General features: G+C 46.7%; 1 protein-coding gene across 1 annotated transcript in view; it reads right to left on the bottom strand.

Moving 5' to 3' along the window:
• VWA3B (von Willebrand factor A domain containing 3B) overlaps nucleotides 1-14697 on the bottom strand; it is a 254456-nt gene that overhangs the window by 205515 nt on the left and 34244 nt on the right. The window contains 3 exon segments of the mRNA XM_011956652.1: nucleotides 4752-4921; nucleotides 11652-11811; nucleotides 13344-13594. Coding sequence (XP_011812042.1) covers nucleotides 4752-4921; nucleotides 11652-11811; nucleotides 13344-13594 — 581 coding nt within the window.

The following is a 14697-nucleotide window of genomic DNA, read 5'->3' as shown; positions in this document are numbered from 1 at the left end:
TGCCACCTTTTCCCCCAGTTCAAAGCCTCCTTCGCATCCTCCCCTTGTATCTCCCCACCTTAAACCACAAGTATAGGATACCTCTACTCCCTCCTTGGTGACCGATCAGTCACCCCTTACCATCCCATTAAAACCTAATCACCCTTGCCCCGCTCAATGCCAATATCCCATCCCGCAGTACACTTTAAAAGGATTAAAGCCTGTTATCACTCGCCTGCTACAGCATGGCCTTTTAAAGCCTGTAAACTCCTCTTACAATTCCCCCTTTTTACCTGTCCCAAAACCAGACAAGATTTACAAGTTAGTTCAGGATCTGCACCTTACCAACCAAATTGTCTTGCCTGTTCACCCCATAGTGCCAAACCCATATACTCTCGTATCTTCAATACCTCCCTCCACAACCCATTATTCTGTTCTGGATCTCAAACATACTTTCTTTATTATTCCTTTGCACCCTTCATCCCAGCCTCTCTTAGCTTTCACTTGGACTGACCCTGACACCCATCAGGCTCAGCAAATTACCTGGGCTGTACGGCCACAAGGCTTCATGGACAGCCCCCATTACTTCATTCAAGCCCAAATTTCTTCGTCATCTGTTACCTATCTTGGCATAATTCTCATAAAAACACACGTGCTCTCCCTGCTGATGGTGTTCGGCTAATCTCCCAAACGCTGATCCCTTCTACAAAACAACAATTCCTTTCCTTACTAGGCATGGTTAGTGCAGTCAGAATTCTTACATAAGAGCCAAGACCGTGACCTGTAGCCTTTCTGTCCAAACAACTTGACCTTACTGTTTTAGCCCAGCCCTCATGTCTGCGTGCAGCGGCTGCCACTGCCTTAATACTTTTAGAGGCCCTAAAAATCACAAACTATGCTCAACTCACTCTCTACAGTTTTCATAACTTCCAAAATCTGTTTTCCTCCTCCCACCATCGCTCAAGACAACGCTTATGCTGATAAGGTAGCTAAAAAAGCAGCCATCAGAAGGCATCAGATTCCATCGCTCAGGACAATGCTTATGCTGATAAGTTAGCTAAAAAAGCAGCTAGCTTCCAACTTCTATCACTCACGGCAGTTTTCCTCCTTCACGTCACTCCTACCTCCTCCCTCGCTGAAACTTCCACCTATCAATCTCTTCCCACACAAGGCAAATGGTTCTTAGACCAAGGAAAATATCTCCTTCCAGCCTCACAGGCCCATTCTATTCTGTCGTCATTTCATAACCTCTTCTATCTAGGTTACAAACCACTAGCCTGTCTCTTAGAACCTCTCATTTCCTTTCCATCCTAGAAACCTATCCTCAAGGAAATCACTTCTCAGTGTTCCATCTGCTATTCTACCACTCCTCAGGAATTTCTCAGGCCCCCTCCCTTCCCTACACATTAAGCTCGGGGATTTGCCCCCACCCAGGGCGGGCAAATTGACTTTACTCACATACCTCCAGTCAGGAAACTAAAATACCTCTTGGTCTGGGTAGACACTTTCACTGGATGGGTAGAGGCCTTTCCCACAGGGTCTGAGAAGGCCACCATGGTCATTTCTTCCCTTCTGTCAGACATAATTCCTCGGTTTGGCCTTCCTACCTCTATACAGTCTGATAATGGACCAGTCTTTACTAGTCAAATCACCCAAGCAGTTTCTCAGGCTCTTGGTATTCAGTGAAACCTTTATATTCTTTACCATCCTCAATCTTCAGGAAAGGTAGAATGGACTAATGGTCTTTTAAAAACACACCTCACCAAGCTCAGTCACCAACTTAAAAAGAACTAGACAATACTTTTACCACTTGCCCTTCTCAGAATTCAGGCCTGTCCTTGGAATGCTACAGGTTACAGCCCATTTGAGCTCCTGTGTGGACACTGCTTTTTATTAGGTCCCAGTCCCATTCCAGACACCAGACAAACTTGGACTGCGCCCCAAAAACTTACAGCCTGAAAACTCACCAACCAAGCAAGTAATTACAATGAACCCCGTTAGGTTCTCTCTAATTAGATGTCCTAGGTCCTCCCAATTCTTAGTCCTTTGATACCTGTTTTTTCTCCTTCTCTTATTTGGACCTTGTGTCTTCCATGTAGTTTTTCAGTTTATACAAAACTGCATCCAGGCCATCACCAATCATTCTATATGACAACTGCTCCTTCTAACAACCCCACAATACCGCCTCTTACCACAAAATCTTCCTTCAGCTTAATCTCTCCCACTCTAGGTTCCCACGCCGCTCCTAATCCTGCTTGAAGCAGCCCTGAGAAACATCGCCCATTATCTCTCCATACCACCCCCCAAAAATTTTTGCCGCCCCAACACTTCAACAGTATTTTGTTTTATTTTTCTTATTAATATAAGAAGACAGGAATGTCAGGCCTCTGAGCCAAAGCTAAGCCATCGCATCCCCTGTGACCTGCGCGTACACATCCAGATGGCCGGTTCCTGCCTTAACTGATGACATTACCTTGTGAAATTCCTTTTCCTGGCTCATCCTGACTCAAAAGCTCCCCCACTGAGCACCTTGTGACCCCCCACCCCTGCCTGCCAGAGAACAACCCTCTTTGACTGTAATTTTCCTTTACCTACCCAAATCCTACAAAACGGCCCCACCCCGATCTCCCTTCCTTGACTCTCTTTTCAGACTCAGCCCGCCCGCACCCAGGTGATTAAAAAGCTTTATTGCTCACACAAATCCTGTTTGGTGGTCTTTTCACATGGACGCGCATGACAGGAAGTCTCACAAATTGTTGGTGGCAATGTAAATTAGTACAGCCATTATAGGAAAGAGTATGGAGATTTCTCAAAAAACTGAATATAGAACTACCATACAATCCAACAATCCCACTACCGAGTATTTACCCAAAGAAAAGGAAGTCAGCATATCAAAGGGATATCTGCACCCTGTGTTTATGACAGCCTTACTCACAATAGCCAAGATATGGAATCAACCTAAGTGTCTGTCAACGAGTGAACGGATAAAGAAAGGTGGCATATATATGATAAATATTCTTCAGCCACAAAAAGAAGGAAATTCTGTCATTTGTAGCAACATGGATGGAACTGGAGGTCATCATATTACAGGACATAAGCCACGTATAAGAAGACAAATATCACATGTTCTCACTCATGGGTAGGAGGTGGAAAAGTTGATCTCATGGAGATGAGAGTAGAATGGCAAATACCAGTGGCTGGGAAAAGTGCGAGGATCAGGGGGATAAAAACAGGTTGGTTAATGGGTACAAACATACAGTGAGATAGAAGGAGAAGGTTCTAATGTTCCGATGGTAAAGTAGGGTGGCTATAGTTAACAATAGTGTATTTTATATTTCACAATAGCTGGAAGAAGGGACTTAAGATGTTCCCAACATATAGAAATGATAAATAAGGTGACGGGCATCCTAAATCCCAACTTGATCATTCCACATGCTAAGCATGCAACAGAATATCGCATAAGCTCTATAAATATGCACAAATATGTATCAACTTAAAAATATTTAAAGAACAAGTGCTCTGGGAAGACCTTGTACCCATTTCAAGGAGAACTTAGGAAAGGATTTTATAATTCTCCTTGTAACCACAGAAGTAGCTGGTCTTTCTCCACAAGAAACCTAAACTTACACATACACACAGACCCAGGGTGTGGGGGCATATGTTTTAAAATGCAGGTTTTATTGTTATTCGGGTATTGTGAGGTCAATAGATAAGGAGCCTACTGCCACTGAAAAGATAGTTTGTTACTCACGGTTCCCCTATGGACTGAATTGTGCTCCCCCAACCCCAAGCCAAAAAGATTCCTATGTTGAAGCCCTAATTCCCAATGTGACTGTCTTTGGAGATAGAACAGGAGGTAATAAAAGTTACAGAGGAGGTAATAAAGGTTAAAGGGGGTCATAGGGCAGGGCCCTGATTCTATAGGATGAGTGACCTTATGGGAAGAGGAAGAGACACCAGTGAGTGCGCTCTCTCTCCCCCTCCCTCCACCATGTGAGGACAGAGTGAGAAGGCAGCTGCCTACAAGGTAGGGAGAGAGCCCTCACCAGAAACCGAATTCATCTTCACCTAGTACTTCCCAGCCTCTAGAACTGTAAGAAATAAATACTTGTTTAAGCCACCCAGCCTGTGGCAATTTTTTATGGCAGCCTAAGCTGACTAGCCCAGTTCCCAGGAGAAGAGAGGGGCACAGCGTGCCATGCAGGCCACAGAGGGAAGCACCGGGTCAGCCGGAAGGCAGAGGGAGTGAGGAGAAAGGTAGGTGAGGACCTTTAGTGTGGCTTCCAAGGGAAGGAACAGGAGAGAAAGGGTAAGCAGGCTTAGGATTGGCTATTTGAATAATTTCTGTGGTCTCTGGGGTGTAAGGGCTGTCCCAAGTTTTCTGGTGCATGGGCCTGGAGTGATTAGGGTAGAGAACAGTGATTCTAAGTGAGAGAGCCTGGACTGGCAGTGTGGACTCTGGCTGGTTTGCATATGAAAGTGCACCCTAGTGAGTAATTTGCTATCTCTAGGAACTGGCTAGCCCTAGGAGGGATGGGCTCTCCTGGACCAGCAAGGCACCAAGAGGTCAAAGGATCAGAACCGCAGAAAATAGAAAGGCATGATTAATACAGGATGGAGAAGAAAAGATGCAGAGAGACTAGATACTACACTGGAAAGAGGAGAACACAGCAACAGACTGGTTAAAGCCATGAAGAATGCAAGACCCACTGTTGATCCTGTGTGAGCAGGCAACCCGCTTGCTGTCACTCAAGAGCACATTTTCTGCCTACCTGCTGTGGGTCTTGGCACTCAGATCCTTTAGGAAAGCTATAGTGTCTTCTCTTCTGGCATTGAAGGACACTGTGTAGACTGGATACGGGATCTCCAAGGCCCTCTGGAGGAGAAGCTCCTTGGATTCTTCAGGAACATCCCCCACCACAAAGTAGTAAATGGATTCAATCTGCAAAACAGTGGTGCCAAAGGTTTATCTCCCTGACATGCCCTAGCTTGGTACTAGACTCATCAGTAATACCCTTTCTTAAAAAATGGGCAGAAAGAAAGCAGCCCTGCCCAGGGTTTTCTGAGGACATCAGGGTCAGTCAGGAGGCGAGATATTCAAGGCTTGGTGCCAAGAAAGTCTCTCAACAGTGGCTATTGTCTTGGGTATGGCATGAGAATAATATGGTTGGCAGATATGGAGAACTTCCTCTGGGCCACAAATACATCGCAGTGGTTATTTTCAATTCAAGCAATGAAGGAAGGACTGGCACAGCCCCTGCTGGCGGGAAGTTTATCTGCCATCTCCCATGGCAGTGCCAGAATCCCACGATGCAAACTCATGCGTCCTCCTTCTGAGGCAGAATGTGGAAAGGAGGGCACATCCCCAGCTGGCTCCACCTCTGGGCTCACCTCAGCAGGGACTCACACGCCTGGGGCTAGGGTGAGGCTGTCCTGACTGTGCACAGCTGGTCAGATGCCAGGTCCGCCTGCAGTGCCCTGCCTCTTGCCACCAAACCAGGCCATGAGAAGAACGGGAGAATATGCAAACTCATGCGTCCTCCTTCTGAGGCAGAATGTGGAAAGGAGGGCACATCCCCAGCTGGCTCCACCTCTGGGCTCACCTCAGCAGGGACTTACACGCCTGGGGCTAGGGTGAGGCTGTCCTGACTGTGCACAGCTGGTCAGATGCCAGGTCCGCCTGCAGTGCCCTGCCTCTTGCCACCAAACCAGGCCATGAGAAGAACGGGAGAATAAGCAACCCCTGTGTCAGGACACACACACACACACACACACACACACCTTAAACCAGTGATTCTGGAAGATGCACACCTCCCCCGATAAGCAGACAATCCCAGAGAAGTGTCACCTGCTGAATTGAGAAATAGAGAACTCTCTATCTCAGGGCAGCCGCTCCTCCCACCCTGTGGCAGCCCCGCCACCCTCGCTCCTCCCAGGACGGTGCTTCTGCAGTGCTCCCCGCCCCTGCCACCCGGGAGCTCTGTCACCTCAGGCAACTGACCTAACTTCAGTGTCTTCCCTTGTAAAAAGGGAGATAATGCAGTTTATTATTCATGATGGAATTGAAACAGGATGACTTCCAACTATGTGTGCATTTCTATACATCTCAGAAAGTAAAAAACCCAAGGAGAGCCAGGAATCCGTATCCTCAACCTGCCCTAAAAATGTCTTGATGGACTGTGTCCACACATAACTGGGGAAGAAACCCCAGCAAATGTATTGTGTTAGGGGATAAATAGATGTCACCCTCCCTTTAGGATTCATGACCCTCTCCTTGCTCTAATCCCAAATCCCGATGAGCTGAAGATAGTCAACAAATGGCCTTACCACAACGTCTATCCCAGGCCTTAAACACACCTGGCCGGGGAGGTGGGGGTGGTGGGTGGCCTCATGGCTGATTTCTAGTTGGTCGCGGTGCTCTGCCTGCAGCAGATGGAGCAGACTGTGCCAAGGAGGTGGAAGCGATGAGAGTGGCAGGCAGTGGGTGGGGCCCAGACTGGGACTTAGGAGAAGGACAGAGTGTGAACTGAGATCAGGCCACTTGAGGACCATCCCTCCACCAACGAGGCACAGAAAGCCCCGGCCCCTCCCAGGCCTCTTTCTCTCAGGCCTTTCAACATCAGCTCCCTGATTCTAAAAAGTACCAAGGGAGCAGTAAAAGACTGAGGAATATTGTAAATTTCCTCAAGTCAGCAAACTGGAAGCGAGAGAAACCCCGAAAGAAGGAAGAAACCAACTTCTCCGGATTCTTTCCAGCCATCCAATACTGCTCTTCCAGCAGACGCGCTCTGTTTCACTCTCTTCCTGGTCTGATGCATGACCTTGTGGGAGATGCATTTAAATGGCTTCCACTTAGCAGGCCTATTATTTATCCGAGTTTTCCAGTTGTGTCAGTGCCCAAGTTTAGCATGGGGACAGGTTCATCCTGTTGCAAGGATCTAAATGACACGTGGCCTGAGACAGAGGAGCAGACGCAGAGTATTTTCCAGGGTTGGCCAGATGAAGAGGGAGGTGAGGACACACATCTCGAGGTGGCCTGTCAGCTGCTCCTGACACCACACACGTCCAAGACACGTCATGTAAACTCAGCTTCTTTGCTCTGGCAATAATCCAAAAACCTGAAGTTCTTGTGCAGAAATGTTGTTCCCTTGAGATTTCATCAAACTGAAAATTGCTGTAGCCAACGGTGAGTCAGGATTTCTTTTCCTTTACTAAGGTTATGATGTTACTCACTATTCATTAAGTTCAGTACTAGGCTTCTTAATGGTATATATTTTCAGTCAACTCTCTGTACTACAGATTTCCTGCGACATGCTTTACATTGAGACCACCTATCCCCCCTCACGCTCCTGCACACAGTCTTTCTGCCTCTCCTTTCTGCTCACGCGATGACACTTAGAAAAACAGAAAGGAGGGTAAATATGCTACCTATTCCTGTCTGCCATCAAACTGGCAAAATGCCTCTTAAAGCAAAATGGCTTTCAAACTGTTGGCTATTTGGGATGATAAACTAAAATGGATTATTTCACTCAGTACAACAGTCCTGTGGAGCATGAATTATTACCATGCCCAGTTTACAGATGAAGAAACTGAGGCTTGGAAAGGAAAACTGAGTTGGCCTTGGAGCTGGTAAGCCTAGGGTGCCTGGCCCCACAAGCCCTGCCCTTGCTGTCCACAGCTACGCTGTGCTGTTCGTGGCAAGGCTGGTCACCTGTTAGAGATGAATGTGAGCCCCAGAATTCTGAAAATAAGAGCAAGCAATAGAAGGTGGCCCCAGACAGGTACTTTTTTCACTTCTGTGGTTACCTCACCATCCAAGGGTTCAGGCTCCTATCCCCAGTACCAACATCACTAACCAAAAGTTGGGACCAGGAGGTCATGTGGCTTAAGGGAGTTATCCTCATGGGAATCTGCTCCCTTAACCAGTATATTTGAGCTCCTTGAAAGCAAAGGCCTTAAGGCTCAGTAGCAGCCTTCAGTCCAGGAGTAGCTTCCTCACCGACCACATTTCCCTAAATGCTGATTTGCACCGAATTTGATAAAATACATGAGTTCCATTCAGCTACTTTAGAGTGAGTCAAAAGCTCTTGCCACTTCATGCTACATCACGTAGGGAGGAGCCTTTATGTTTTCACTTGAAATTCCTTATTCTATCTGGGCCATTCATTCTGCAGCTTCACACAGTAACATGCATTCTGCCCCGCCAAAGAGTCCCTGACATCTTCCTAGCTGCAGCTTTTGGGGGAAGAAAGAAACAGACTAGGAGTGTGTGCTTCTATTCTAACTGCCCTCTGCTCCGCCGGCCAGAGTCTGTGCTCTCATCCCTGAGTCTTCCAGGTATAAACATCTTCACTCTTCAAAGAGCAAAAAGAAAGTCAACCAGAACAACAGCGAAAGAGCCAGCAAAATTCTGTCTTGTTCTGTGTACACCTTTGAACACTGCAACATTTCTGGCCAACTCCAGGCCTTGGATCTGACCTCCAAATCCCCCCGGTACCTGTGGGAGCCCTCTGCTGTCTCTGCCCGTTTGATTTTCTGATTCCCTCCATGGTGGTGACTGTCACCATGGTATAGATCTAGTTCACCTCTCAGATCCCTCCGAAGACCCTTGACCACCACCGACTTTCTGGCCTCCCAGGTTTCAGGGTCTCTGTCCCCACCTGCCATCCTCACCAGGGTCCTGCAAGTCTCAGTAAATTCACCTGTTCAGTCCCACACAGACCGTCTCCCTTCAATTCACAAAACTCAAAGCTACGCCATCGCTTGGAAATGAGACCCACATCTTCCCCTCAAACATAAGAATATCAAAATTATTTCTTTTCCAACACTTCACTGTTCAACAAGCATTTATAGAGCCCTTGTTAGGCATCAGAGGCACAAAAACGAAAAGATCTGATGCCTGCCTGAACCACTTCAAGGAAATAAATGAACTGCCAGGGTCATGGATTAATGTGGCCAGGACTTTGGCTTTCAGTCCAGCAGTGAAGGTTCTTTATGAAATCATGTGGGTCTGTCTTTAATCCACTCACTTGGTCTCCCAGGAAATATGATTAAAAGAAACCAAAAACTAAACAGATGTGCGCCAGCAGGTGGATGGAAGAGAGGCTGAGAACAGAATCAGAAATGTAGGTATCTTCTGGATAGATGGCCTTGTCCTGGCAGAGAAGCAAAACCCCTCAGTCTTCTTAGGCAGCTTAGAACAAGGGCTCTGGGTAAACAGCCTTCCCTTTCATCCTGTACACCACCCTTCCTTGTAAGGCCTGGGAAGCTGCTAACTTCCAAAGATGCATGTCCTGGACCAGGGCTATTGAAGAGCGGAAACGCTGTGCCGGTCCACACACCTGGTCTCTGAGGATGTGAACCCCCTCAACCACCAAACATGTCCCCAGCACCCCATGTGCTGCCCTCCCCATGAGCCAGGTTCCTTTTCATGGGACGCAACAGTAATTCATCTATCAATAGTGCTCTTCGAGTGCTGTGAGTAGAGCCAGTATTTCAACAGACCTCCCACTCTGCACATGCTCTACTTAGACCTCAAGGCTCCCTTCTCTCGTTGCTTCCTGTTTCAGTCTTCCTGGCCCGCGTTGGTTACAAAGCCTGCGCCTGGAAGGGGCCAGGAGCCTCTCTGGGCATCTTCCTTCTCCATGACCAAGCACATGGTTCAGCCCTACTCTTCAAGCGGACTTGATATGGAAACCGGACTTGCATGTTAATTTGTGGGCACAAGACAATGCCCACTTTCCTGGCTCCTCTCAGCACCCGCTCATGCAGGGAGGCACTGGCCTGCGGCAGGCTGTCATCAGTAGGAACAGTCTGGGGTTTATACTTGCTGTTCAAAAAATTCCTTAAGCCTTCCATCTTTTCTGTTCAGAGCAAACAGTAGCCATGTGGATGAATTCAGAACTCACTGGGATGGGCATGACAGGCACGGAGCTGAGAAGCAGGACTTATGGGAACCCACTCCCCCCAGCCCCCGCCACACACACATGTGGTTTTTAACTCCTCATAAAACATAGGACACGGCATTTTTATATGCAAGGCAGTTGCATTTACTAGAGTTTTCCTTGAGACCACCCCCAGATCGAGGCTGTGGGCAGAGGGGCACACCGGTCTGTGCAGGCCTTGCCTGTGCTGCTCCACGGTCTCTTCTCAAAAGCTTTCAGGCTGCATTTGATGATCAGTGCCTGGGAGCTTCTTTCTTGGTTCCTTTTCTTCCACAGGACTTCCCTGGAACTCACTGAATTGTTCCTTACTTCCTGGGATAGGAATGGACCCCAGAGAAAGAGAAGCACGAACCAGAAAGGCAGGGTCACTGGGGGATCCTGCAGTTAGATCAGGGGGCCACAGTCAGCCAGGTTCATAGACAAAGAGGACAGCCATGTGCACAGGCCCATGCGCACACACCCCGAGCCTGGGAAATGGACCGTGTGCACAGGACCACACACACATCTCCCGAGCCTGGGAAATGGACAGTGTGCACAGGCTCATGCACACACACCCTGAGCCTGGGAAATGTTCCATTTTTTTGAATGCTTATTAAGGGGTCCAGACACTTGAAATTTTACAGATGTTAAAACAAACTCAAAGGACCAAGGAACAAAGTAGCTTGTATCTGGTTCTTCCTTGATGGAAAACATTTGTTCCTTTGGCCTTGGAAGGAAAAACAATGTGTTTCCAATTACAAACCATCACCCTCGGTATTGGTAAACACAGGCCAGTGACCGCTGGGGGCTATCTTTCAAGATGCACGTGGCTTGTTTCTCCAACAATGGACTTCTTGATGCAGCTGGGTAAAGCTTGAAACCTTCAGAAACCCCAGGCTTCCCCAGTGGAGGAAACACATAACTGTTAAGTAACTGTGTCCAAAGGCAAGCAGACCTTCCCACAGGGAGCCAAGGCTGGCCAAAGGACCCCACCTGCCCAGACTGTGTCTCCACTGGCTTGCCACTGCCCCAACCCTCCCATCACTAGAGTCATTCCCAGAAATACAGACCCTGTGGCTCAGAGAGACATAACACACCACCATCTAATCACTTCTTCCAGGTAAAGCTTTATTTCCAAAAGGTCCCTATCAAAATTCATGTCAATACACTGACATCCAAAAATGGATGGAGTCATCAGCTTGCATGCACTTCACCTTGGAAAGCATACGACCGATGACAGATCCATCTATGAAGAAGACGAACTAGAAAACATTCAGAATGTGGATGCTGGGAAAACCCTATTTCCTCATCCTCAGGGTTCTATGAGGAGTCTTCCAATCTCTCTCTCCTCCCTCTAAGAGACAGACTGACCGATCTAATTGGCAGGAGAGCAAGAGTGAAGTTAATATGGCAGAGATGCACAACTATGGCCTCACTCCTGTCCTTTCTCGATGCTCGGTGGGTGTGAGTCGCGCTTGGCTCTCCCGACACTGGCTAAACAAGGGTCTACCCTGCAATCCCCAGTCACCCCACAGAGGGAGCCTAGCCAGGTTCAGGGGACGGGTATTCAGGGACCTCATCTGGGTTGTTCCAGCTATGCCATCACCATCAGAGCCTGATGGGATCTCTGTCAGATCCTGCTGGGAGGGGCCTAAGATCAGCTGAAGGGCTGTGTAAAGTCACTGAATGTGAAGAGTTAAGCTGGAAACCACCTCCATGGCCTGGGGCCAGCCATGGACATGTACTTACAGTCTTGTCTTTCCCGGCTTCCAGCAGAGCATCCAGGCAGCCAACCTCGCTCGCAGTCAGTTCAACAGTCAGTGTCTCAACCCAGCTGACGGCAGCAGCTATGGACTGTTTGGTCACAGGAGTAGCATTTTCCTGCCACTTCACAGGCTCTTGAGAAACCCTGAAAGGGATCACATGGAGTGGTCACGGGGCAGTGATCAATGCTACTGGGGATGCCAACCCTCCGTCTCACAGCCATGGGCAGCAAGCCTCCAACATCCATCTCTAGAGCTGAAAAAGAAAGAAATCATAGCTCCCAGCCCTCTGATGTTACCAACAAAACCAGCAAGCTGTTTAAGACAGGTTCCCAAACCACCACTATCTTCTATAAGCCGTGCTGACTAGGAAAAACAATGTTTACATGAGAAACAGGTAACAATTAACAATAAGTCTTTTAAAACATTAAGAGAAGTTATTTTTTATAAACAGGCAAATGTATATGTAACTGGCTTCTCTTAATAGTAAATTTATAATAATTCACAGTATTAAGATGTGCAAATCACCAGCAATTCTATTACTCTAAAATTTTATTTCTAATTCTTTCATGACATTGTTTTCATTGTCCTGAAAGATTCCCATAGGTTGCCTTCTTTTGTATTAATACTGGTATTGTTTTGAGTTCAGCAGAGTATTAGCTTTTAAATCCTGAGAAAATTTGGTTAAACTATTTCGTTTGGGCTTGTACATGACTGGCAGAACCCCCAATTCCAAAAAAAGAAGAGCCATTTTAATCATCTCAATTTATTTGCAATTGATAATTGCAAATAAACTGGCCTGATTGCCCCCATGGCCCGCCACCAGAAGCAGGGCTGGCTCACACTCATGTCTGCTGTGCGCTTCCTGGGTAGAGGATCTGGCTGAGCGGCATCTACGTTGTAGAGAGGTTTCCAAGAAAGCAAAAGCTTTGCAGACTTAAGTACCTGATTCCTTCAGTAATATACCTGTGACAGAAACAGGAATCTAGATAGAACATAATTAGGCATTGTCCCCAGAGATGTCCTCTATTTAGCTGAAAGTATTTGATTAAAACCAGAAAAACTGAATCAGGTGCATCCTTCCCCAACCCTTATCCAGATGTTTTTTGTCAGGGAGGTGCAATCACTTTTCCAGATGAGAAGTTAGTGCTGAGGTCCAAATTCTCTTGAATCCAAGAATCCATAAATAATTGGTTATGAAAACTCTGAAATATGGGAAATTCTGTAAAGCCAGCCACCTGTTGTTCTGGTGAAAGGAGTCAACTTATAGGGGAGGTCAACTTGAGTTGCAACTTCAGTCTGGAGCATCAGTGAAATTAGTGACCTTCGAATTCATTACCCAAGTTAAAAGCTAAAATGAATGAAGATATTTATGACCTTAAATATATATTTGCCATAACTCATATTCTTATATTTTAACCTTCCCATGCACTGAAGAAATGCATGTTTCTAAATCTCTTTTAAGGTGAAAGCTAAGACACCCTCTGCAAAGAAGATAAAAGTTCCTAAGATTTATTCACTGTGGGATTGCTGCTGAAATTACATCTTCTAGGAAAGTATAAGATAATGCCTCTTGCCCCACCAGAGAGATAACTGTGTCAGCTGTGCTGCTTAATTCCAAATATGTACAAATTACTATGAAGTTTCACTATAATACTCCTTTCCTATGGGAACTCACCGTATGATATTGAACTTGGTTATGTGAGCCACCTGCTCCTGGAGAACCATTGTTAGAGCCTCTCGGCACAGATCAAGCTCCCGCTCCAGAATGCAGCCAAAATCCAGCACTATGGTGATGCACTGTTCCAGGATGACACCAAAAATCTGCCGGCTTTTGCTGGTGAGCCAGTCCATTCGCTGCTTGTAGCTCTCCACAGCTTGCATTAAATGTTCCACAAACTGATAAATCAGTTCTGACTTAGCTGTCAGCTTAATGAAAATAAAAGATGAAAACAATAAAACAACATGAAAATAAGTCACCTGAACCACAGTGCTGCCACTGAGAACTGTGCACTGATAACAATGTTGTCAATGATCCTCCAAACACTACAGAATCCAGGAGAAAATGTCGTAGTCTTTCAACTGAAAAACCCTTGGATTCTCCACAGAAGAAAAGATGATGTGATCTATTCAAAATACAGCAGTCCTTAAAAGAAATCTTTCCAGATTATGTTTTATCTTTACAGTTACAGATTAGAGTATTAGCTTTTAAATCCTGATTACCTTTATCAGAAAAAGCCCAGGACCCTCTTAAGAAATTAGGTAGAAGACTGAGGCAGGAGAATGGCGTGAACCCGGGAGGCGGAGCTTGCAGTGAGCCAAGATCGCGCCACTGCACTCCAGCCTGGGAGACAGCAAGACTCCGTCTCAAAAAAAGAAAGAAAGAAAGAAAGAAATTAGGTAGAAGAAAAGACCAACAAAGGCAGATGGAAAGTAATGTCTCACAAAAATGTTTTCCTAAATATAACACCTCGAAAATGCTACTGAACATGCCAGCATACCTTCCTGGCTTCCTCTAAGGGATGCCATCCCAGCTACACATCCTTCTGCTCATGACCTTTGTCCTCACGCCCTCCTCTCTCGGGAGAAGCCGCCCTGCACCTGGACCACCTGATCACTCACTGCTGCTACCAACAGCCCGTGGGCTGCCCCCAAATGGTGACACGGACTTGCAGGATGTTTCTCGTATGCGCAAATAAACCATCCTTCACATAGATCAGACACACTGTGCAAGGCCTTTCAGGAGGTAGAGAGGCAATAGAAGACATAGAAAAGGAACAAGAAAAAACTGTGCCCTATTCTGTGACAAAGCACTTTTATTTTATTTTGTTTTATTTTATTTATTTTATTTTATTTTTGCAGTTGCAAGATTTAATGGAGTGAAAACAGAGCTCCCATACAAAGGGAGGGGACCCAAAGAGGGGAGCCGCTGCTGGCTGGAATGCCTGGGTTTATATCCCGATCATCGTCCCTCCCGCTGTGCTCTCAGGCAACGGATGATTGGCTACGTCTTTACCTCCTGTTTTTGCCTA

This window comes from Colobus angolensis, unplaced genomic scaffold (genome assembly GCF_000951035.1).
Source record: "Colobus angolensis palliatus isolate OR3802 unplaced genomic scaffold, Cang.pa_1.0 Scaffold42, whole genome shotgun sequence".
Classification (NCBI taxonomy): Eukaryota; Metazoa; Chordata; class Mammalia; order Primates; family Cercopithecidae; genus Colobus; species Colobus angolensis.
Note: the sequence above shows the minus strand (reverse complement) of the source record. Positions and strands in the feature narration are given on the sequence as shown.